At 38.5% G+C, this 26264-nt stretch overlaps 3 protein-coding genes across 5 annotated transcripts in view; 1 reads left to right on the forward strand and 2 right to left on the reverse strand.

The window, feature by feature from the left end:
* Nucleotides 1–2865, reverse strand: part of zgc:123010 (uncharacterized protein LOC641500 homolog) — a 12770-nt gene extending 9905 nt beyond the window's left edge. For 2 of the 3 annotated variants that reach the window (XM_020650999.3, XM_020650998.3), the window contains exon 1: nucleotides 2640–2864. In XM_020650999.3, the coding sequence (XP_020506655.1) occupies nucleotides 2640–2697 (58 nt within the window). In that variant the 5' untranslated portion in view covers nucleotides 2698–2864. Of the gene's footprint in view, nucleotides 1–2639 lie in introns of all 3 variants that reach the window. The other variant, XM_020650997.3, reaches the window with a different exon arrangement.
* A 1330-nt stretch (nucleotides 2866–4195) lies between these two features.
* On the reverse strand, nucleotides 4196–12869 carry pyroxd2 (pyridine nucleotide-disulphide oxidoreductase domain 2). Its single transcript, XM_020651003.3, has 16 exons — nucleotides 12700–12869; nucleotides 12281–12300; nucleotides 12077–12170; nucleotides 11557–11630; nucleotides 11164–11319; nucleotides 10868–11021; nucleotides 10693–10754; nucleotides 10512–10609; nucleotides 10058–10199; nucleotides 9815–9949; nucleotides 9662–9734; nucleotides 7372–7525; nucleotides 6715–6866; nucleotides 5429–5535; nucleotides 4980–5100; nucleotides 4196–4740 (listed from the first exon to the last, which is right to left on the reverse strand). The coding sequence occupies exons 1-16, from the start codon at nucleotides 12821–12823 to the stop codon at nucleotides 4670–4672; spliced, it is 1737 nt and encodes a 578-aa protein (XP_020506659.2). The 5' UTR covers nucleotides 12824–12869; the 3' UTR covers nucleotides 4196–4669.
* Nucleotides 12870–18470: 5601 nt separating this feature from the next.
* Nucleotides 18471–25580, forward strand: slc25a28 (solute carrier family 25 member 28). The gene is made up of 4 exons (XM_020650992.3): nucleotides 18471–18991; nucleotides 22017–22245; nucleotides 23093–23149; nucleotides 23682–25580. The coding sequence occupies exons 1-4, from the start codon at nucleotides 18650–18652 to the stop codon at nucleotides 24224–24226; spliced, it is 1173 nt and encodes a 390-aa protein (XP_020506648.1). The 5' UTR covers nucleotides 18471–18649; the 3' UTR covers nucleotides 24227–25580.
* Nucleotides 25581–26264: the final 684 nt, after the last annotated feature.

Raw genomic sequence — 26264 nt, forward strand, 5'->3', positions numbered from 1 at the left:
TTGGTACGACATGAAAGCAGACGACAACATGACTTCTGCTACCCTACGCTTTTCTGCTGTTCCACTTCCGGGTGAAATCCCGGCGCATGCAGGAACTGTGGGGCATCAACTGAACACCCAGACCAGTTTGGGTCAGACTGAATACGGTGTTTACTTTGAGAAATTCAACTTAGTATGATTTCAGTTGGACTAACATGTTTATGTATTTTAAAAGTCCAGGTTAAGTCGGGCTTACACAATAAATTGACATTTTCTAATGGCATGTAAACTTACTGACAGATCGGACACACATTTATTCAAAGGAACTTTTTAAGTTAATATTTGTAGTGACTTGAAATTACAAAAAAAGAGATTTATTTATTCTCAATATTTTGGGTCCTGCCTGGGAATAGTTTTTTTTTTTTTGAAAATCATACAATTTCAGACTATTATAGCTTCTTAAATGTGAGGATTTGTTGCATTTCTATGACTTTTTATCATAACAGATGAATCAACGATGAAAAAGATTGTCATTTGCAGCCCTTCTTTAGTAAAGACTCTCACATAACTTGGAGTCACTGTCTCTAGAAAGTGAAAGAAATTTCAGCGGTCCGTGTCTGACTCGATTCTCAAATGTCATGAAACGAAGCACGGCTGAAGCACGGCTCCATCCCATTAGCTGACTCAACATTTTATGTTAAATCCTAACCATAAAGGAATGCCTGCCTTCTAATAACGATCCTAGACAAACACAACAACAGAGTCTCTGTTTCCCCCTTTCAAGGACACGGCCTGAGTTAATGTTGAGTTGAAAGGTGAGCTCCTTCCACAGGAATTCTAAATAACAGTGCATCAACATGGATGGGGCGTTTTTTTGTTTTTTTTTTACCAGGAAATCAAGTTCACAGCTCTTTTTTCGTCACTGTGAGTCAACCTATCGCACAAAGAGAGAAAGAACACAACCGTGATCTCATGAAGGTGCCTTTCAATGACTGGTCTCTATGTCAAGCAGTTTTATCTTATCTTACTCAAACTTTAATCATCATGTAAGTCATGTGTACATCTTTAAATACTAAGATTTAAATAAGGAGGTCCAAAGTTCTGGCCAGCCAGTGGCAAGGACAGCAGACAGCCATGTTCAAGGCTTGAGTCATTGTCAACAGAGTAAACACCTACATCATGACAACAAACTGCACATGGCTAGCTATGTAGTGAACCTATTTGAAAGTGTTTGTCATCAACCTAACTGCATAACTGATATCTGTGTGACTGTTACGGTTTACATGTAATGACAGCCAAACGTTGAACAACCTTTAGACACATCTGTAATGTTAGTTATGTTATGAGGTTAGCAACATGTTACGTGTCGTTTGCTGGTATACGGTCGAATTTCCGTTTTGAGACATGACTGATATTACTCCTTCTATTTTGGCGCGGTCCAACATTTTAAAACTCCTGTGTCACCTTCTACCCCGAGGAGGTGATCTGTGTTTAGCTTAGTTTTGCCTCCAGCTAACACGGTGACATCATTGTGACCTATAGGCTCTAAAAGGTTCTTTATTGTATTGTTTTGTGTATTACTGATTGATTGGTGTTTTTTTTTAAAGGCCCTTTAGGGACGGGACATTATTTTAGATGTGTGTAAATGCTGCGGTGAGTCATCGGTTAACATGCTTCCTACTTGTTGTACACAAGTAAACATTTAATAAATAGAAAAAGTTAACACTCTCTTACCAATACAAGCACTACTTAATCAAGTGTGTGTGTTTTTTTCAGTGAATGTGTAAACTGATACAGGTGTTTCTACATGGTTAAAACAGTAATATGTCAACTGAATCAAGCACACAGACAGTTTCATTAACAAAACACACATAAAGAAACATTGTAATTTGAATAAGCTTGACTTGATTAGAGTGTTAAAATGTAAAAAAAAAAAGCATTTAATTGACAGATATATTCATCACAGATCATCATGAACAGATGTGTTGAAACAGCTACTAAAAAAAGATGCCAATCCGTCCCTGAGGAGGGTTTTTAAAGCAGTAAGCCTGTAAACTAGGCATGCTGACAAACACAGAGCAACAAGAAGAGGAACTAAAAGTGTGAGCCACATGACATGTTTGAGGACGCACAAGCCCGATGCTCTCACATCAACTCTAAATATGGCCCTGCATGTTCATGGCTGCGGGGCTTTTGCCACCCATTTGAGGCATTGTTATCATACCAACATGCAACCTCTAATCTGTTGTAGTAATCTTTTTCTTTTTTTTACTGTTTATGCTCATTTCCTGTTCTTAAAAAAGGCACACTTGGACTGAGTGAGTTCCTGACGTGCTTTGAAAAGTCCGTGAAAGTGTGTTTTAAAAATAAGTTACTTGGCACCGACTGCGCAGACTTGGAAGTGGTGAAAGCTGTAAAGGGTGTAACAGTCTGAGCAAGAAGGCAATGTGAAACTTCACGACAAAACACAAGTTAGAAAAAAAAAACACACACTACCAAACAATGTAAGTGTCAAAAAGAAAAGAAAAAAAGAGAGTAAGTTTTAGATTATGTTATCAGCGGGTTTCATTGTCACCTTCGTTTCGTTATCACTTCGCCTGAACTTGCGGTTGAGTTTTAAAAAACTTTTTTTTTTTTTTGAAAACTGGGGCTTGTCTTACCGCTCCCGAGTCCCAGCAGCCTGCATATATCTCTGGTGAATTTCATGAGCGCAACCATCCAGCATTATCCTCTCGGTAATCCCTTTCGAGAAAAATACTCGAAACAGGCTTTTTTTTTTTTTCTTTCTTCCTTTTAGCTCAGGAGTGAACACGTTTGTGACATCGGGACAATCGCTATCGGATCTGTGGGAATCTTTGGTGGTTGAGTCCACTTCCTGAGCGTCAACTGCACAGACGTTAGGTCCACCCTGAGCAGCGTCTTAAAGGCGCAGTAACCCCCATTATCGATTATTGAAATGAGTTGAACGGTTCGAGCCCTTTTCCGGTGCCTGTACACAGAGTCAAGTGTGTTTATGTTTTCTTAAAGCTAACGAAGAATGCAGAAAATAATTAAATACCATTTCATCACCACCACTGATATACAAAGGCATAAAACTGTTATTTAAAGTAAAATATTGTAAAAGAAGGAAAGAAGTGTTTCGAGGTTCACAAAAATACAATACAAATATATTTTCTTTGGCATACTGCAATCACAGCAGTGCTTTTAGACTCTTTTCATTACATACACAGGTCTTCTTTTTTTTTTTTTTTTTTTTTACACATTTTGTTATGCTGAACTATTAAATTATTGTCAGCTGGGTTCTATTTACAACTCTGTTTTTGCATATTTACATTTAATCTTTCATATTTGATTTACAACCATTTACGACTCTGTTCTTGCACATTTACATTTAATCTTCCATATTTAATCTTCCTATTTAAGACTAGTAATGCTTAGTTAAATCCTGGTTGTATATATTCACATTCTTAGTTTTGATATTTTTAGTGCTTCTTTACTTTGTATTTAATATTATATTGTGTTTAGATTTGCTAACATTGTGTTTTTTACTCGTATTGTGTGTTGGATAACCTGCTGCTGTAACGTCACAATTTCCCAGTTTGGGATCAATAAAGTAATTCTATTCTATTCTGGGGCTGCATAATTAATCGTGATTTCATAGTTATTGCGATATGACCCTTCGCAATAAACACATCACAAAAGTCTGAATTTATGTCAGAAGGCTACTTAGAGACAATTTATATTGGATTCAGGAGGAACAGGTTTCAAACTCAGGTACTGAAGTATAAAACATGAAGAACAGCAGATAGACAGAAATAGCTGATGCACTCTTTTAAGAGGAATTAAGATATACCGTATTCAAAACTTTCAATTTTACACTCTGTTGTTGAACATGCTACACACACATAGGCTGAAATACACACGACATGAACTAATGGAGAGTTGTAAGAGTGAGAATACAGACTGAGCTGCTGCCACCATTCATATTATCACAATATCAAAAAATGTAATCGCACGTTGCATGTTTGGAGGCCTACTGGGTCCCATTTAAAACCATACTGGGACACGAAGAAGTTTAGAAACATTAAAATGTTATTAGGACTATTGAAATGATCTTACCTATCATTAGATATCTACGCTTACATCCTAAAATATAATCTCACTCCCACAAAAAATACAGCCTCCAAATAATTTTAAGAAACTGAAACACATATACTCAATTTCATTTCAGAGTTTATTCATACAAAGTTGTAAGAAAGGCTCAATGTGCGTCATTTCCTTTGATTACAGTTTTGGTTCATTTCATTAAGTCAAGGGTGAGTCATCTTATGAATTGCATTTATCTCAACACTGTGATTGATTTGGTATCAGTCTTTCTCTGCTGGCTCAGTTAGATGACTTCATAAGAGGTGCTTCAAAAGTGGTGACTACTGTTCAATACCAAGAGTAAAACCTGGGTTCTGCAGTTGTGAACTTTTCAGGTTGACGGCCTTTAAAGAGCCTGACAGCCTCTTTCTTTGTCTCTGTCCCGCTGAGCTGTGTTGTTGTTAAGCCACCATTGAGCATCTTTTTATTTTTCAGAAAACATTACAATTAGGATCCTCAACGCTACATGAAGGAGACACAGCCGATCAAGTAGCTGGTTTGAGGGAGTGTTGATATTCATGTTTCAGCTGATGTCAGATTCTTTTCAGCGATGTTTGAGATCGGCCATGGCAGTGAGAGCTGCACTCCAGCCTGGAGAACCCATCACCCCACCACCTAAAAAAACACATTGAACACATAAAACAAAGAAGAATTAGTCAGAAATAGGTCACACCTGAAATCACCAAGAACCTTTGCCTCTGTAGCATCTGCATTGAGGACATTATTCTCAAAAGGGTCATGAACTGTGCTATCAAACACCAGTCACAACAATGAGTGTACTTATACTACAACATTCACAACCAGTCACCTTTGCAGTTTAATATTCAGCCAAGGGATTAGCATTAAAGGCAAACCTGGATGACAGCCACTTCCGCACAGGTACAGCCCTTTAACTGGGGAGCGGTAGTCAGAGAGAGAGGGCAATGGTCGTGCTAAGTACAGCTGATCCAGTGACATTGACCCGTGGAAGATATTCTGTGAAGAGCAAAATGTTTATTTACTTTTATATAGTTGATTATGTTCAATAAAGTCCTGTGTAATAAACAGAGGCAAATATTATTCAGTGAGTTGTGACTTCACATTGTCGATGTGAACTTTGAGTCAGGGGTTGTGGTAAAACTCTGTAACCATTAACTGCTTTCAAAGGTCTGTCCCCGAGCAGACAGTGAACAACAGAACCCTCAGTGGACGCAAAATACTTCCTCATCCAGTGAGCAGTGGACTGTTAAGCAGAAGTGATGTCAATCCACATTCAAACTGATATTCAGATTTACAACGTCCTCAGTGTGTGCACAGTACATACCCCTCCTGTGAGCCCAAAGATCCTCTCCAGGTCAGGGGGAGCCAGGATGTCTCTGCCCACCACAGACTTTTTGAACCCAGGGGCATATTGCTCCACCCAGTCAAATACTAAAGAGAGAGAGACAAACAGAGCATTTAGAATAAATCAGAAGGAGTACATTTCTGTTTTAGAAGGTGGATCTAGTTTTGCTTTCTATCATATCATAAAAGAAATACAAATATTGGTTAAAGCTCCTGTAAGGAGTTTTTTGCCACGAATGAAACAGACTGAAACTAAAACGGATGCCTTTACATAATAATAATAATAATAATAACTTGGATTTATATAGCGCCTTTCAAGGAGACATGACCTACAAAAGCAAACAAGGCCCTCAGTAAAATTGTTTATTTCTATCCAGTTGTTTTTTTTAAGTGTGCAGGCTACAGGGTAGGTGTCAGTCAAAGTGATGCTGCAGAAACAGCATGTTGTTAATTCAGATTCTTGAGGGATACAATTGACTGTATAAGAAAGCAAACTGAGATGTTATGCTTAAAAAAAACACGACTTACACATGAACAAGGTAAAATCGGCAAAGCAAAAGAGGAACTACTTTGTCCACAGGGGGCGCCAGAATCAACACAAACTGTTAAAACTGGAGCTTTAAGATCTAGCGTGTTAAAATGTGTAAATGTAGAAGCACTGGACACATTTTGCCAAAGTTTGAAAATAACATAGTACAAATATTATGTTACTGTAACCAAGCAGATTTTCAGGTAACAGTACTTTTCTTGTGTATTTTCTGAAAACTTTTCATATTTACCCCCCAAATTTAAACAAAAAGGACTCTTTACTTTAGCTTCAATGCATATGAGGATAATTATTATCTACTTATTATCATGATTGCACACCGTGCCTTACCCAAATCCTGACTCATTTCAACCTAAAGGTACGATAAAACAAACAAAATATGACTCTTTGTTTTCCCAAAGAGAAGCCATATCCCATACAACTGATGTGCATTGGATAAAGTGAATGTTCCTTATATTCCATTTTCCCTTTTACAGTAAGTGAAGTTTCTAGTTATATAAGTTTAATATTTCCCCATAGATGAAGTAACCTTCACACTATGAGCACATTTCAGAACCTGTACTTTTTCACTTTTATATCAGTAAGGAGATGGATCTATTTTACTTTTACATACATATTTGTATCTGTCTCCTATAGTAAAAAATGTTTGTATTTACTGCCACCTCTACTTTGGACAAAGTGATACTATTAGAAGTTTAGGATTAATATGTGATTCAAACCATTATCTGCATAGGCCTCTCTATCCTGTTCAGTCCATTCCTTGCCCTCTATGTGGTAGGGGGTAAATTGGGTGAACAGTGACACCACGTGGCAGCCAGGGGGAGCCAGAGTGGGATCCAACACTGATGGGATGGTCATCTCCAGCATGGGTCTGCAAGAGAAGAGCAGCAAGATGAGATAAGATACAAGTGAGCTGCTAAATATTCAAGAATGGACATCTGGTATTGCGTTCAACCATTCAAATAAATTGATGTAGAAACAATTAAAAAAATAATATGTTCAGAGGATCTATTTATTCAAGTGTAATGTAAGAGATAAAGTATAGTTGAATGTGCTAATCCAGTTAATTTGAGAATTATGTTGAAATAAATGTGGGGTAAAAAACGTTTAGGGTGCTCACTATCATAGTTTTAAGAAATTATAAGAAAATACCTTTTTTTAGGTATTGCAGCTGCAAGGTTTATCTCTAATCTCCAATAATAAGCACGTACAACTTTGTCCTGTATTCTCTGCAGTAAAGAATGAAAGCTTTAATCTACAACTTAAATACAAATCTGTGCATGAACATTGAGGGAAACTGTTTGTTTACTGCTTGAAGTTTTGGACTGAAAGGAGGATTTGGTTTCTTAATTTTGTTAGAAAGTAAAAATGTATACCTTGCTGAGGGTCGTCCATTCATGGCCTCTTTGTACGCTGTCTCCAATACCTCTACACTTTCACAGTTGAGATGAATGGAGCACTGGTGGTGGGGCCCTGGTTTGTTATCGGGTGTGGGAGTTGCTAGGAAGTTTGGTAGCTTGTCCACTGCCACTGTAAGAACAAACCACAACAAAGAAAATGGCATGAAATTAGTTGTTTTCTTTCTAAGATTATGCAAGATTTTATGAAAACATCTGCTTTGGTTCTGAAAAGACTTGGCTGCAAATTTCCACACTGCTAAATGTTTAGATTGGAATTAGGGTAATTGTCAGTGAAAATATAAATGTCTGTTGAGGAAATTTGTTGATGCTTGACTTCACACAAAAAAGATTCAGCAGGAGACTCGGATGGCTTAAGTAAAAGTTGTTTATATATGACTCGTGCGAGGAGAATGACATTAACAGCACACATGTAAACATGTATAAGTGTCTTGCCAAGCCAGTTCTGACACACCATCCCTTAGGCGTGGTATTTATCCCTAAAGATAATACTAAAGAACAACAAATGGCACAGGCTGCTAAAGAACTGTCAACATCATCTTAGTTATGTATGCCAGAGACCGTGTGCCAAAGACACATACATAGATCTAAGTTAGGGATCTAACATTACACTGTAAAAAATACAGTACTTAGTAGTGGGGGACTAAGAACTGATCCCTCCTGATACACTTCATCTGTTAGGGCCTCCTACTTCTTCACTGCTTTTTAAGTAGTTGCTTTAACACACATAGAAACCAGACTAATACTCTGAAGTATGTCTACACACTGCAAAGCTTTTTTACATTTATATTTTTAAAGAGTGTACGGACAGTCGCTCACCTTCTCTCTTTCGCTCTGAAGCTGATGTGATTCTGCTCTATTTTGCTGTCTTAACTATGCACAGGAGTCAAAAAGGATTTTTTTAAAAGGGAGTTTTGCTATGTTGAACGCAGAGACTTATAATACAGTAATACAGTGGCTCTGGTTGCACGGAGCCCGCACTCTCTTACGAGCTCTCTCTCTCGCGCATGCTGCAATTTTATGAATAAATGAAAAATTAAATAAGAACAGGTCGGAAATATACTTGGGCCCAGGTATCGTGTTTGTGTGGGAAACACTGGAGACTAAATATTCTCAAACAGGTTGTTGGTATAAAGTTGTCATTTTTATTGTTCTGCACTTTTTTTGATTTAGGCAAATGTCAGAGTTGTGTGGCGTTTAAGTGCCAGTTCTAGCGCTAGGACTTAGTAGTCCTATAGTGTGGCTGCCAACAGTCAATAATAAATAATATTATGAATATATTTGCCTCCTGTGTAAAATGTGTGCAGACATAGGCCTACAGTGTATTTTAACGTCTACCATAATGGTGGTACTTGGAGAGGCAAATATTCTTGGAGGTGGTACGCAGTCTAAAAAGTTTGAGAACCACTGCACTAGGATATTTGAAGAAAACTTTGAAGAAAAAATGTCTCCTTTGTATCACAGGAGAGTCAACATTGTATTTCATTTTTACAGTCAGCACCTTTGGATATAGTTGGTAAATACCCATTATTTGTTAGCAGTCAAATTACGAGCTTTCTCCTCATCTTTTGTTTCCCATTTCATCCATGGTGTTCCTCAAGGATACATCTTAGGTCCACTACTCTTTTCCATTTAATGCGTTCCCTGGGTTTAAGTAATTAGTAAACAAAATGTACAGTGGACCAAACCCAGTTAGTTATACATCCCATTGCAATCTACTAATCAGAGCAGTCCAACTCAATTTACTGCCTGTTGATCTGATATCTATTAGATTTCTCAAAACCTCCCTTAAACATGATGGTGAAGTTATCATAGGTTTCGTCAAATGTACATACGTTTTCTGTAAATTTTCTTGGTACAAGTCTAATTTTTAAATGTACGGGTTTAATTTTGATCTCTGTAGGGGTTTCTTTAAATCTATCGATCTGGTTTGACACATAGACAGTTGTCTCAGATCCCTCTAAGCCAACTGCAAGAAACGTATTTGTTCAACTTGATTCTGGACTATGTTTTGATGCCAAAGTAAAGAAGGTTATTCAGGCATGCTTCTTTCAATTAAGTGTAATCTTTTAAAGACGATGAGATCTTATATTAGTCAGACTTCCCTTGGTCTTCCTAAATTAATACCAAAATGCTGCTGCTAGGTATAATCACCTTTTTGTGAAGCACTTTATAACGTTATTAAAGATGAATTAATATGGGTTAATACTACGGTTATTATTGTAGGAGAGAAAGAGAACAGATTTACCATTGATCTTGGTGACAGGTGAGGTATAGTCAATCTGATCAACAGCTTTGATGAACTCTGGAGGAAGGGCTGTCTGAAAGAAGAACATGAAGCTACGATAAATCATATCGTATGGTGCAAAGCGTGCATGTTGTTTGTATTTAACCGTATTACCTGAGGTGTGAGTTTCTTGAAGGTAACATACGGGGTAGCGTTTGATAAAACAACTTTACTCTGGATCTCTGTGCCATCCTTTAGCACCACCCCCTTGGCAGCTCCATCTGGACCAATCAGCACCTGATCTACATCCTGGCAGGGATACACACACATTCATAAATAATGACCATGATACAAACACTGGTATACAATCACATTTAACCCACAGTATAAACTGCATTAGATCAAAAACTACATTACCTTCTCAGTGAAAATGTCCACACCATATGATCGAGCTGAGCTGGCTATAGCCTGAGACACACCTCCCATGCCTCCCTCCACATAACCCCAAGCTCCTTTCTCCTTCTCCACCTCCCCCATCACATGATGCAGGAGCACATACCTTTGAGGCAAGAACATGATAATATATTTTTTGGAGATAACTTTGGAACTTCCAAGGCAGTAATTTTGACTGTTAGATTTATTTTCTTTCAGAGACGAATATTCAAACCATCTGTCAGACTTCTGCATTAGTTATCCTAACATTACAAATCAATTTACAGTATTCTAAGATTTACAAATTGCAAACAGATTGTTGAAATAATGCATATAATTTTCAGTATTCTCTCATAGATGACTTCAGGTCGTTTACGTTTTAACCCTGTAGTCATAAAAGTGTTTGTGTGCTACAGAAGGCCCTAAAGGTGTCACTTACCCACTGCCAGGGTTACTTGGGCTGGTCATGGCTCCTATCACAGCATCAGTAGCCAGTGTTGCTCTCAATGGCTCTGACTCAAACCACCGATTGAGAATCTACAACGATAAAACACATGTTAGTCCAGTTGCCTTCAAAAAAACATTTTAAATTGCCAAAAGTTGTGTAAGCCACCACAAACCTTCATTATCGGCGCAGTTACAATCTCATAAAAATCTGGAATGTTTGTGCCCAGTTTCATACCTTCATATAAAAAAAAAGAAAAGTCAGTTATGGTACAAACAAAATTACTACATATCGAATAATTTGTTATTTTGACACCAAGTTTATAACCCAGGCTAATACCAACAACGCACCGCATTTAACAAGAGGCATCAGGGTCTTTGCTACAGACAGCCTCTTCCTCAGGGATCCAGAGGTAAAACCAGGAATGTCTACGGGAGGAGCATCCAGGAGAGGGTGGATGGCTTCGGCGAGCTTCTCAAGGTGTGCAATAAAATCTGGATAAGCCTGGGTAATGTGAAAGAAGAGATGAAGGTGAGGATGAGCTTTGTAGAGATATGCGTGTGAGGAAAAACATCTGCAGTGGAACACAAATGCAAAGACAAGTGCGTTCAAGCTGTTAAAATGGCTAGCATTATTGTAAACTTACCTGAGCATCCTTCTGTGAGAACTTGCTGATCTCCTTTAAGGTCATGGCCAGATCTGAGCCAAGTATGAGAGACCTCGGTGGGGCACCTCCTACCCCCTCCTCCAACATGGGAGTGTAAGCGTGGGGGTCCCTCATATACACCTTCAGCCCATGTTTCTAAAGATATAAGCAGTGAAAAAATAGAGTATTTTACAAGACCTGTCTCTTTAACCCCTCCCAAAATGAATGAAAGGTCCTGTGAGGAGTTTCTTTTTTTATTGTTATGAAGGTAAGAAATACTCCTGGTGCATCTGTATGAGCTACAAAAGCAAATGAAGCCATCAGCTTAGTTATTTTAAATGCCTAAAACTGCTGCCACAGTTTGAAGCAAAAGGCAGTGAAGTACTTCCTTACCTTGAGCTCCAGGTCTGCATATATGTGGGGCCTTAATAAACTGAGCAAATATGAACACCTAGAGAAGATAAAACCTGAAACAGAAGTATTGTTAGTTCCACAAAGACAAAATGAGTTCATTTTCTTTTAAGAATAACTACTGCAACACATTAACGTCTGATCTTATGGACTTGTATTATTCTTTCTATCCATTTTGCACATTTGCTACAGTATACAAAATTAAACCTTCTTTATCATTAGACGTTCAATTTACTGAGAGGTTAGAAAACAATATTTTTCCACTTTCAAGTAGTGGAATCAAGATATTCAAGGTTCTTATGTACCGTTCTTACGTGTCTCACTTACTCTGAACAATTCACAGAAAACTCTGCCAAAAGTTTTGGACTTATTGCAAGATAGAAAGAAGTTCCCATCTACAGTATCAGTTCATGGAGATAACTCTTAGAGATAACAGAGATAAACCACCCTGACCATGACCAGGGTTCAACCAGATTTTTATGCAAGCCAGAGGCCACCTTACCAGGGAAGATTTCCTCTGACACTGCTGCTCCTCCCAGCACATGCCTGCGCTCCAGTACGGCTGTCTGCAGGCCTCCCTTCTGTAGGTAGGCAGCCTAGACAAATGCACACACACACACACATCACCTTTAACATCTTGCAGAGCCATATTTTGTGTACTGCATAATGTAGGTGTTGAGAGTCAAACGTGTAGAGTTAGACTTACTGCCACCAGCCCGTTGTGCCCTGCAAGGAAATATAAAATAAGTCAGACAATGACCCTAAAAGTGATTATTTTATATATATGACATGACATTGAGCTTCCCTGTGGAATTTATGCAAGTTGCTCTCCTGCAGTGTTTCAAGTCAAAAGTCAAACTTAATGAGTCCAAAGTTGAACACTTGAAACAAACTTCAATCCTTAATACGAAGTGAACAACAAGAGCCAGAGCCAAGTCACTAAAAAAGTCAGTTTAAAAAAGGTGTGCATAAATTCTTAGGAGTTACTTTTTTGTTTTTAGCTGAATGTTGTCTCAGTATCGCAGAGTACCTTGCGGGTTGTTTTTTTTTTTTTTTTTTGCAGGAGAGCTCCTGTGTTTTTTTTTTTGCACTTTTTTTCCCTCCGCTACAGCCCAAAGTTCTCACCTCCTCCGATGACCAGTGCGTCATACTGGGACTTCAAAGCGGCCTGACTGGATCTGGATCTCGTCACTGTCCCTACGACAGTCACAGCCCTCCGTCCTCGCACAGTCCACAGCGCCGCAGCCATTGCAGGAGTTTGAGGAAGGATCCCTCATCAGTCCTTCCTCTTTCCAACCTAGAGCCGCGTAAAGTAGATCCGGTTTTCTGCAACGGCCACACAGTTAAAGTAAACTGGTCTGGATTAGGATGTGGGGGTGGGATTCACTGATACAGTTCAGTGTTTTAAGTTTAGATACAGATGAATTTAGATTTTGTAGTTGATATTTATATGCATCCACCAAACATTTTATATCAGACAAGCATCTAGTTTAGAAATCTATTTTACGCACATGACCCGAAAGGATTTTATTTCAATACATAAAGTTTATTATTCTTTATTTTTTACATATGATCTCACTTTCTCACAGGATAGGTAGGATAAAGGCCTAGAGGATGTTAAAGAGTAGAGGTGTACACTTAACACACCATAACACACAACTTTCATTTTGTCTGATATCTTCCTAAACCTTTGACAAGAGTTCTGATTGAAAGTTTAAAAAAAATAAAATAAAATGTTGGTAAGTGGAAACTGAGTTATGCTAATTTTTTTTTTTAAACTGTCAGTTTTATAGGTAAATTGAAGAATTTTAAAGCCAGTGTGTAAAGTTTGAATTATACATTCTTCCATATTACTTCCTCTAATAAAGTAACCATGTTGAAAACTGTGGATGGACCAGCCTGTCATTATCAAACTCACCACTTGGGGGCACAGTTGGTCCACTTAATTCTTCTCCAAAATCACAAAAGTCCACAAACATTTCATACAGCAACCTCAGAAATGCATCATTAAGGGATGGACTGTTTAACACTTAGTTGTAATTTAGCTGATTTAACTATTTTTGGCTTCATATTTGCATTTAGTGTGTAGAGTGTAAGCTGTTACTTATGCAAACGCTTAGACAGGAGCACACAGTCATGAATAAATACATCAAGGTCTGCATAAAGACTCTGCAGACTGTTCATCCTGACTCTTTGGAGATCATGTGAAAATTCAAAGTGATTTCAGTTTTTTTTTTTTTTTTGTAAGTGTTTTACCTTTATTTTAAGTCCCATAGTGATTAAAAGTCTATTTTACAAGAGAGAGCTGACCTATAGGTAGCAGCCACACAAAATCAGAAAACACATTAAAAAAACAACTTAAAGCACCTGTGAGGAGTTTTGAGCTGGTTGTGGAACAGATTGAAATAAATACTGATGTCTCTTTTGGATTTACAAAATTAACAAGACTCTTAGCGACAAGTAGCCTATATTGTTTTTAGTTTTATATTGTTATTATCAATGCCTGAAACCTGCAGAGTTGGTGTCAGAAAAAGGGATCACAGCCTTTGTTTATATTCTCCCCATGATTTGGCTGATATAAGAATGCAGGATGCTATTTTAATATTCATGATATGATGATCCCTTGTGGATTATAAAGAAAGTATTTTGATTACATATTTTCCGGATAAAATCAGGGGAAAGCTAAAAGTTACCACCTTGTCCACAGGGGGGCGCCAAATTGACACAAACTGAAAGTTCTTCACAGGAATTTTAAATACAATTATTTTTTTAGCAGACGCTTTTATCCAAAGCTAAATAACACAAGATGAGAAAATCACACAATTTCAACCAGGAATTGAAATACAAAGTGGCCTATTAAGAAAAACAACACCACTTCTATCAACACATTCTTTATGACACTCTTTAATGTGTTAAGTGACGTGAGTGTGTCTTATTTTTGCTCTTTTTTCAGACTCTTCCAATCCAGAGATGCATTATAGAAAAGAAAAACAGTTTTTCACAGTTCTGTCAACACTCAGGGTAGAGGAAAGATAAATAGATTAGAGGATCACAGCTGATGTCCAATAGAGCTGAAATAGAGAAGTTGTTTTTTAAATATTTAAACACGCCTCATATCTAAAATATACATAATACGAATAATCATAGAACTTGGCGTTCTTTTTCTGCTACTTTAGACAGGTGCTCAAGTGATCTTAAAGTAAGGGCCCTGCACCTTGAGAGTCTGAAGATGAGCTCTTAACACAGAATGGTTTCTTAGTGCCGCTGTTGAAGATGTCCTATTGCCCTATAGTGCTTCACTTACTAAGCATTAATGAGACAAGAGGCCATAGATCATTTCAAGTCCAGGGAATAGACAGAGCCAGAGGAGGGGCTCGTCCATTGGGACTTCAGGAACCAAGGGTGTTAACGGGTACAAAAACATTCAAACACAGCAGAACATAACCAAGTTATCTTCCCATCTTGTCTCTATAATGCCGATTTTGGACTTTGTTTTGCTTAGACAGTGTAAAATAATTCCTGTGGTTTGTATAGATTGTGCACTCTCTATGCAGAGGGAATGAAATGAGGTGTTATGGTGATCTCCAGTTTCCCGCTAACAGACCTCTCCCATGGTTTATTAGAGTAGCATTACTTTCAGGGAAGGGAAACGATCCTGATATGCCCTCTTCTCTGATTTCCTTGAAGGAACGTCTGCGGATATCAGCCGGTCAACCATAACCAGATCAGAAGCAGGAGTTTTTGTTCTTGTAAGCAGAAATTAACACTTCATTCCCCTTTGTCTGCAGAAATTCAACACTGCAGCTCTTGAAGGCTCTCCCAGGCAATAAAGGAGAAAATTCAATTATGTCATAACAGCGCCGCAACCAAACACAATTACATCATTTTCAGAAAAAAAAAAAGTAGAGCTTCTACCACCTCCAGGCAGAGCTTAGAGTGAAGATGTGAGGCTGGAGACAGATTTCTTCTAGAGCCAAGGATTTATAATTATGACACATAAGCTGCTGTCTCAAAGCAGGTTGTTAAAAGGAGTTAATATAGAAAAAACATCTGTAGGAGTCTTAAGAAGCTCTTCTCTTCTGGTAGCTTGCAACAAACAGGACAAACATGGTTTCTGCATTTCTTTTCTTAGAGAACCTCTCTTTGTTTGTCTTTTGTGTTTTTGCATTTTGCACTTACAAAATACACAAATAAATGCTTACCTGTTGAACTTCAATTAAATAGAGACATTTTTGAGACTTTGCAAATTGATTTGCACCAAAACACCAAATCAAAATGATTTGTATGTGTAAATGTACTGTAATAAAAAACGATTCCCACATTTTGAAAATACGTGAAGGGCAGTGTCAATAAGGCATTGGTGTTGAGTCGATTGCACTTTAAAAAATGATGGAAACATGTTATTATTGAATATATTCATCCATCCATTATCCTCTGCTTAGGTCGTGGTGGCAGCAGGCTAAGCAAGTTGTTATTTAAACTATCAATTTAACTTTAACTCTAACTTTAACGTAATACATTTTACAGTCAATTTAGGTAGAGATGAATAACAGTGTAAATGTTTTGAATAAACCAAGAAATATGTGAAATGAGTTCATTTTGTATAGTGTATTCAAATAAATGTCATCTAGATATTAAGTAAATATAAATGCATTTTGCTCCGATAATCGGTCAATAAAAATCAGTTTTCCTCGTAAAATTGATTTGAATAATATTTTGTTGCTACATTCTGTAATATGCCATTTTCTCATGATATCCAACTTTTTTTTTTTCTTTAAAGATTTATTTTTGGGCTTTTTGTGCCTTTAATGGAGAGATAGGACAGTGGATATAGTTGGAAATCAGGGAGAGAGAGTAGGGAAAGGAGCCACGGGCGGGATTTGAACCAGCGCCCCATATCCAACACATTTTAACTGTATTTCTTTTTAGATTTATTTAATTTATTTGATTCTTTGAACTTTAAGTAGGACTTACAGTATATTGAATATCAGAAGCACATACAATAAAGGTTCAATAATATCACTTTGTGTGATATGGTGAAATGTCAGCCTGTCTAATTTACTGTAAACACTGATCTAGCCTTGCGACATTTATTCATCAATTAATCGATGGAAGACGACAACTGTGAGATTATATCATTTGACATTTTTAAATGAATTAATCAAACATAAATAATGCATGTGTGTGTATTTCAGCCTATGTGTGTGTTCATGTTCATTAGACAGAGTGGGAAATTAAATTTCCCCTCGCGGGATTAATAAAGGATAAATTATTATTAAAACACTTCTGGCTGAATCTGGATTCTGAAGAATTTTGCTTTTTTTCCTGCTTATACTGAATACCTTGAATTGTTGATTTTGTGCATTTTATTCTAAGACAATGCAACGGACATGTTTGAGGATGTTTATTAATTATTTAACTTCTAATCAAAAATCTATTTCAATATGATCCTTTATGTAAAAAACATTAGCAGTCCTTCACTTGTCATAACATCTCTAATGTAGCAAAGAGTACAGTTTAGACCTGCTGTTTTTGTACAGCCTGAGATCACATTTGTTATGAATACACATATTGATTAATTGATACAATCTTAACATGGGAAGGACATTTATATGTTCAATCTTAATGCTGTGTCAAAAATGAGTATATAGCTGTATATATGATGTTAAACCAGATGTGGCAGAGGTTACTGAAAAATCGAATGAATTTCAAATTTTGTTTGATTGAAAATGAATAATTTCTGCACAATTTTACCAAGTTTGTAAAGTACAGGTCTACTTCTGGAAAAGTTATATTTAAATGAATTTACAATAAACGGATCCTTTTGTGATAGAAACAATGTTCCTCTTATTCTGAACAAACTATTTTCAGCCTGTCTATGTGCCTTTGCTGCGTTGAAATTAGCAGATGCCATACGAGTAAGAGAGAGATGATTGATGTGAAAGAGGGCTTTTAAACACAGGTCATAACCACTGCTGTTGTTAGTCATCCCATCTGATGCAGGGCTGATCAAAAATATGTGACTTGTCAAGATGGCTAAGATCAATAGTCACTTATAAATATAAAACAGTTTTCTGTTGTCACTCACATTTCTAAAAAAAAAAGTGAACTTACTGATCTAAGCCTTCCTAGGCCATTAGGTGTTAACTGAGTTAGAGAGTTATGCTCCAATGGGTATAAAGCTGCAATTCACAACAATGCAAAGGAGACCGAAAACTAGCACTAAGGAACAACTCTTAGTGCTAGTTTACGACTCTGTTTTTGCACATTTACATTCAATCGTCCATATTTAATCTTCCTATTTAAGACTAGTAATGCTTAGTTAAATCCTGGTTGTATATATTCACATTCTTATTTTTGTTATTTTTTTAGTACTTATTTACTTTGTAGTTAATATTATATTATGTTTAGATTTGCTAACATTGTGTTTTTTTTACTCATTATGTGTTGGATAACCTGCTGCTGTAACGCCACAATTTCCCAATTTGGGATCAATAAAGTAATTCTATTCTATTCTTTTCTTTTCTTTTCTATTCTTTTTTTTTCTTTTCTTTTCTTTTCTTTTCTTTTCTTTTCTTTTCTATTCTATAAACAAATTGAAAAATAAACCTAGTGAGCTGAACACAAACTGCATTTGTTTGATTTAGAGTTTGTTTTTTCAGCTTTCCTATAGTGTCCTCAGTTGGTCTTTTGATAGCTTTCACAGGTGCGCATACAGTTAAGCAGCGACCCGCATGTAGAAGTGCCACATGACAGAGTTTGAAGTCTTCACCAAAAACCCCCAAACATGAATGGCATGTCTGTAAACCAATAGTGGAAGTAGGACTCGGCCAAAGTAACCAATCAGGGATTACTTCCTGATCGCGGCCTGTGGTTGGGGCGCTCCGTGTGTATTTGTCCGTCGAGGCCTCCGTTGTTGCTCTGCTCGAAGCTGCAGGACGCGTTGAGGCAGGGAGGGAATGGCGTAGCTGCTGAGAGGCTACAAGAGCAACCCCATAGGAATGTAAAACTTTAGGATCCAAATCCACCTCTGGACAACCCGCCTTAAGACTTAAAACATTTCACCCGGTTTCTCATGGAAGCAGATGGGTTCGTGAGGAGGCGTCGGATGACAGCGGAGACCACAGGCAATGATCCCGGGGTTGCTGGTGCTTCAGCCGGGGCAGAAGTTCGATGGCTGGGGGGCAGATTCTGGGGAGTTTCGGAAAGTATCATGGGGAGCCTGGCACCCCGGATCGGAGGGGAAACGGAGATACAGACAGTCGATTTTACCCGTGCGCAAGATGCACAAACAGAGGACTCTGAGCAAGACTACGAAGGTCTGCCACAGGGTGCTTCTACCAGCACCCACATGTTGGCTGGAGCCGTGGCCGGGATCATGGAGCACTGCCTCATGTTCCCCATCGACTGTGTCAAGGTAGCGTAGCTCACAGGCTAACAGCCCAACCCTTAAACTTTCTATGCATATGAAGTGCTTCCATTGCATTATCTCTGTTGTGCTCTGGGTGCGTTTTTATGTTTGTTTTTTCTGTTGTTGTTACGCACCCTTCATGTTTTAGCAGCGCTCATTAGCTTGCGTGCTAACCTAAACACACAGTGAGGACAAGGTCAGTCTGCTCAGCGTTTCACATCACTGCGAGCTAACCTGTTAGCATGCTATTATGACAACCTTAAGCAGCAGGGTCAAACACTGGAGCCCTTATGGTCACTTTACGTAAAAAAAAAAAATGACTTCACGTAACGGAATCAAAGTTGGTGCCAGAGGAGAGTTGATAAGATGCTGCGCAACTCATACGCACAAAAAAACAGAACCGGATATGAACAAGTGATGCAAATATTTCATGTTATATTAATTTTTTTTTACAATAAGACCAGTTATTAATTACAAAAGCAAAACAGAGATGGTAGAATACAGCCTTTAAAAAAAAAAAAAAATGTTTTACAAAATAAATCCGTGTGTTGAACATTTCTAGAAACGTAAACATTGTTATTGAGAATGATTGCAAACACAGTATCAATCAATCAAACTTTATTTATACAGAACCTTTCAGACAAATTAAATTGCAGTTCAAAGTGCTTAACAAGAGTGCAAAAAAAAGTTGTTGACAAAAAGTAGTTTATAAAATCATTTGATTTTATAAACTTTTCTTGAATAAGAATTAAAAAAAAAAATGTATTAAAATAAAATAAAATACGACACATGAAAGCAACAAGATGTATTAAAATAAATACACGAGGAAAATATTTAAAATTGTCGTAGGATAAAAAAAAGACAATACAGTAATGTTTGAATTGATATAAAAGCCAGACTGAATAAATGAGTTTTAAGACTGCGTTTTAAAAATCTCGATATTCTGGGCTCCTCTCAGACCCTCATGAAGGTTGTTCCACAGTCTCGGAGCGTAGAGAACTGCAAACTGCAGTACACTGCAAACAATTTGGCTTCCCCTGTCCACAAAAGAACCATCTGTTGCTCCTTTTCTCAACACATAGTTTTAGAATAGAATTACTTTATTGATCCCAAACTGGGAAATTGTGGGAATTTTGTAGTTTTTCTATCTTCATAACAACGCAACTTATTGTTTGCAAAGGTCTATGATCACAAGTGAGTCATGCAACCTAGCTGACTTCATATCATGTGGTCCTGTTTGTTTAATTTAGTTTTTTTTTATCTTTATTTTGACCAAATATGGTATTGCCCCTGAGAGGTCAGCTAGTTGTGACTGTGTATTAGTGACCTTTGTCTAGCACAGACACAAGGTTAAAGAGATGGGGCAATGAGCATACTATAGTCAGACTGAGAAGCTTTTCTTCAGCCATGTCTCAACCACCTGTAGTCTATCTCTGGGATAGACTGTCCAGCCCTTAACCTTAAGAAGGCCAATATTTACCAAAGGCTTTCTTATGTACACTCCCAGATCTCTGCATCATTCCAGGAAAGGCCCGGGAGATTACGAGCAATGTGACTCAGCAAAAATATCTAAATCAAATCGTTTTGGAAGGGAGGACTTCCTGGATTCCAAACAAGGAGCTTTGGATTGCTGTTTCGATAGAGATGCACATAAATCACAAGAAAAGAAAGCTCCAAGGCCCTCTCTTTTCAAACAAGAAGAGAGGGCTTCGGACTCCACTGCGTATTACCCACACATTTGTGCAGAAGAACGGCCATTTGAAGGAAACATTTCATATTTGAGATTCAACTTAACTTGTTCCTTTTTATTTGATCAGGGTTTTTTTTTTTTCCAGGCTTCCCTCAATACCAAAAAAAAAGCCTTCTCATCCTGTACAATAAGTACCGCACTTAAGAGATTGCAGTGTAATTATAGTTTTTGAATAAGCTGCCATTCAGCGATGATGTATCCTAAATCCCACCTGTTTGTTGTGGGTTTAGGAAAAGCGTGTTGCATTTGTAGATCTGTTATAGTATAAACAGCACAGTGCACGTGAATGGAATTTTAACTGAGCTCAAAAAGTCGGTGAAAAAAACACAATGTCTGAGTGGCTGCATGTAGTGTTTACATGTAGTACAAAGGTCATTGCTTTCTAGATGTGCAAACATGCCAAAGATAAGCAGAGCAGACCTATGGCTGTCACATGGAAGACGTCCTTGCATACTTAAACATGGGGCAATGATTGAATGAGAAAGCCAGCTTTTAGACAAGTCTTTATTCACTATATGCAGCACACAGTATGTATGTGAGCCAGCCAGGTATGAAGTATCCTGACTCACTCACACACTCATACCACTGTTAGCTAACTGTCTTTGGGCCTTGCGTTCCACAGCTGCAGTATGGAGTGACATGAGGCCATGTTTATGCTTTGTGCTACAGCACTACATGAATATACACAGCGTGGTGTAAATTTGTCCTTTCAGCTGGAAGTTTGGTATTCAAGGATTATGTTGCTGCTAGTTCCTCAGAGACGGACACACTCGCCCAGTCTGTCCCCAGAAAACCTCCCTCTAAATATCAAATGGCAGGAGACTGAAATGCTGATCCCTACGCAGATGTCCTTTAAATACTTTTTTATGTGATGTCTTGGTAATCTCAGTGTGCAATGTGCATGTATGTGTTAAGAGGAAGTGAGAAACAGAGCGGTCAGTGGGAAAGGAGGCTTCCAGGAAGTCAGTTTGTGTCCCCTTATGACCTTGGATCTTGTAACTCCACACTTCCTTCTATTCAATTATACATGTACACCAACGTGGCAAACACAATGTCCAACACCTCATTTCCCTCATTGGGCCCTTAAATCACCCTGCACTATACCCGGGACAGAATATTTTCATTACTCTGCTACATGAGGGAGACGTTTACATTATGCATTACTTTCTTTCCAGTTTAAAATTCATTACATAACTTTATACCTAGAGTCCCTTTTTGGTGTGGAAGGGGCAAACTGTTGATTCTGAACTTGGCTGAACTCTACCTTTTCCTCTCCTCCAGACGAGAATGCAGAGCCTCCAGCCTGAGCCCGCAGCCCGCTACAGGAACGTCATGGATGCCCTCCGCCGCATTGTAGCCACAGAGGGAGTCTGGCGGCCAATGAGAGGGCTGAATGCAACAGCGGTTGGGGCGGGACCTGCTCATGCCCTCTATTTTGCCTGCTATGAGAAACTCAAAAAGACTTTAAGTGATGTCATTCACCCAGGGGCTAACAGTCATTTGGCTAATGGTACCATAAAACATGCATATCTACACACTAACTATAAAATATACTCTTGATTTACTGATCATGTATTTATTTTGCCTTCGAGGTCACCCACAAATTGGTTGATATGTAGGACTTGTCCAAGTATTATGAAGCTGCTGAATTGGCTTAATCAGAGTACAAAGGGGGCAGGCCCTGACCGGTCCTAAAAACCCGTGACAAGTCATCAAATTGGACTAAGCCTTTCCAGAGTCCAGGGTCAAGTGTCGATCTGTCGCTGCCTTTTGGGAAAGTAAAACAATCTAAAACAAAAAGGAGTAAAGTTCAGTGAAGTCTACCTTGACTACAAAACAGGAACCAAAGATTCAGTTTGCTCTGAATGTCAACCTTTGCCTTATTCCCTGTTCTCCCCACTCTCTCTCTTTCTTCTATTCCAGTTTTGTGGGAGGCTCGGTAAGTCCTCTTTCTCCAGTCTCATCTGCTCTCTCCTCAGTTAGTCCTTTTCCCTTAAGCTTATGGGTTTGGTTTAAATAGCTACCAAAGGAGCAATTACCTTCCTTATCCACTAGGTGTCTCTCCTTGCCCAGGTTTGATCGCCTACATTTGGTCAAGCGCGCTCTCTAGTGAACTTTCCTGTGCAGTTTGCTGAATAAGCACCGGTGCTTCTGCTATGATGTACAGTTTAAGCATGACATCTTTTAGGATTAAGGTAGAGAAAGCTGTTACGTCGTCAAAAAGGCTCATAATGTTGCAATTGGAAATGCTTTTTCTTCTAGTTCTGTGCATCTTTGCTGCAGTCTCTTCTCATTTCCTTGTGTATTTCTGATTATCACAATGACTAGTAATATCTAAGGTGGTGTGTTTGTTTTAGGTACAGCTGGGTGTGTGGCCACACTGCTTCACGATGCAGCCATGAATCCAGCGGAAGGTAAGGGCAACATTTCACAGTGAAATAACATCAGTCACCGAGGCCTAGAATACGTCTCTGAAAAATAGAGTTCGCCATACAGAAGTTTCGGTAAAGAAACCTGCAGGTGCGACGCCTGGACCGACCCTCTTCACACGTCGGCCTTAACCCTGCAGTCACACATACTGACTTTGACAGCTGCTTCTAGTCCACCTGCCCAAACATGTCAGTAGAAGGACACTGGGTAGAGTCCTCTTGTGCAGCTGTTGGACAAGGGTGCAGCTGTCAGAAAACAATTTACAACTTACTTATACACCTTCAGAACTTGTATTGCACTTTGTAGTCACAGCGTACACAGTTGGTACATGGATACATACAGAACATGTATACAAATAATACAAAGGAGACACAGGTAACTGCCAGTGTGGAAGATAATGCAGTTGACTAATGATTGATACTTATTTTGCCTAATCTTCTTCCATCTTGTTCCCCCTCTTGCCACCCACCCTGGACACATTTGGTTCCTGACACTACACCAACTTTCGGTCCTTAGTTGTGAAGCAACGCATGCAGATGTATAATTCGCCCTACCGCGGCGTTATGGACTGTGTACGCGCCATTTGGCATAAAGAGGGCCCTGCCGCGTTCTACCGCAGCTACACCACCCAGCTCACCATGAACGTGCCCTTCCAGGCGCTCCACTTCATGACTTACGAGTACCTGCAGGAGCTGCTCAATCCCCAAAGACAATACAATCCCTCATCACACATGTTGTCAGGAGCCTTGGCTGGAGCCATCGCTGCTGCTGCGACCACACCTCTAGACGTGTGCAAGACCCTGCTCAACACCCAAGAGTCTCTAACTCTTGGTTCCCCTTCTCCCAGCCAAGGAGCCCACAGACAGATCTCAGGCCTGGCCCATGCCTTCCGGACAGTCTACAGGCTGGGCGGCCTGAAGGGCTTCTTCATGGGAGTCCAGGCGAGGGTTATCTACCAGATGCCCTCCACAGCCATCAGCTGGTCAGTCTACGAGTTCTTCAAGTACGGACTCACCAAGCACCAGCACAACAAGAGGAGAGCGCAGCACGTGGAGTCTTAGAAATATTTCCCACGTTTGATCTCTTCTAATTTTGCTCTGCCCTCCCTGTGAGGAGAAGTCGATACGCACATAGAATCTGACTTAAATCCACTGCAGTTGTCCCATCCCTTTCAGACATAGCAGACAAGAAAGACAGTTACTTTTCTGATACATTATTTCAAGTCAATCCACAGTTTGAGTTATGTCAAGAAATCATAAGTGCAGCATTATAGATGTAGTCAATGCGGAGATTCTGTTTAAGTCATTCTAGTGGCCACTACGTTTGTCCAAGCTGAGGATAGATGAGAACAACGCACAAGTTTTGAGTTGTAAAGGTTGTCAGCAGGGGGCAGTAGTGTATGTCAGTTACTGTCTTGTAGTTTCACAAGCTTTGCTGTTTTTCATGAAGTTTTTATTTCAACCCATTCACACTTTGAGTTTTTAATTAAAACCTTTGACTGACTCTTGTTAAATACCCATTGTTTTGGATGTATGAATCCTAGATGAGACAAATACTTAGTTGTGTCTATAAACACACAGGGCCAGTCTTTAATCACAAATAATTGTTCCAATTTAAATGTATTTTATTTACAGCTGAAAACATACAAACGTATCTCTGAGGAAATACACGGATCCTCGTCAACCTGGCCACTAAAATAGATGAAAGTAGAGTCAGAATCAGTTGATCTGTCATTTAAAAAAAAAAAAGAAGACATCTCATTTGAAGGTTTCGCAGATGAACAAAAACAGATCAGCTTTAGGGTCCCTCTGTGTTTTCCTGTTTGCTTTAAAGGAACAAATGAGATGTGATCGCCATTTAAAACATCAGTGTTGCTGGTGATCTAAAAATACTGAGAAAAAAAATAAAGTACGAATTTCCCTGTGATATCTTAAGATTTTGTTTAATTTATTTTTAATAATCCTTAACTGATATTTTATTTACAGCTAATATGTTACTTTAATCTTTTATTTTCCTTTATATCACTGTTTAAATCTCCCTTAGATCATCCAAAATCTCACCATTAATGCCTTTTGTACGTGTGTTGCAGAGCAGACCATAGCAGCATTAAAATGACCATCTCTGTGCTTTAACTGCAGCTATCACATTAAGCTTGTGAACTAGAGTGTCAGTGCACGCGACAGTAAAAAGTTGTGTACAAGGTCCTGTGCCCCCCCCCCCCCCCCAAAAAAGAAAAGATTAGACTCAGAATTTCAAGGAGTTCAGTATCCCACTCAAAATGTGTAAACCCCCCATTGAGAACACATCAATGGAAGCTGTCATTCTTACTGATTAATGTCTGATTGTTTTCAACACAGAATTGCACTCATTGAATAAAGACTGAGCAGCAAGGCTCGACTCACTGCTCATACATGATGGGAAGCTCTGGTTTGATTTCTTTAAATGTTTCTGGATGCTAATGAATAAATAGATGGTCTTTTATAAATGGTCAATTCCGCACTTGTACCAAAAAGAACGACTACATTTAGGCATTTTAACATGAACGTGTGGCATATTTTAAGTCTTGGTATTTGTTGCTAATTCAAAACGATGAATGAGACCGATTTAAAGGAAGCAATGCCTGAAGTCACATCTGCACAACATGTTTGTTTGTGTTTTCAGGTATTTATTTTTAGTTTGAAGCAGGTACAGTTGTTTAGTCTCGGACACAGGTGCAAGCTCAAACTATGACCTTCAAGACTGTAAACACAATTAGAAGATGTGGACACACACACATCTGTGACCACAAACAGCTAGGAAACTAAAGCTTTGAAAGCTGGTGCCACTTCAACCTCTTCTCCACTTCAGCTATTGAAATCAAAAAATGGTAGCTGATAATGAACTAAAATATAGATTAAAGTTAGTTAGAAGGTATGAAGTCTAACAAATGAAAACCTTCACATGATATGACTGTGACTGAAGAGCTATGTTAAGTTTGGAAATTTGAACGTATACAATTAAATAACAACATGACATTTTAAGCTAGTAGGCCTCTAACTTTTTAGACTAGTGAGTGAAAACTGCAGGAAGATCCCTTTATTCAGTGGACAGTTTTCAGAC

The sequence above is a fragment of the Labrus bergylta genome, chromosome 10, assembly GCF_963930695.1.
Source record: "Labrus bergylta chromosome 10, fLabBer1.1, whole genome shotgun sequence".
In the NCBI taxonomy this organism is placed as follows: domain Eukaryota; kingdom Metazoa; phylum Chordata; class Actinopteri; order Labriformes; family Labridae; genus Labrus; species Labrus bergylta.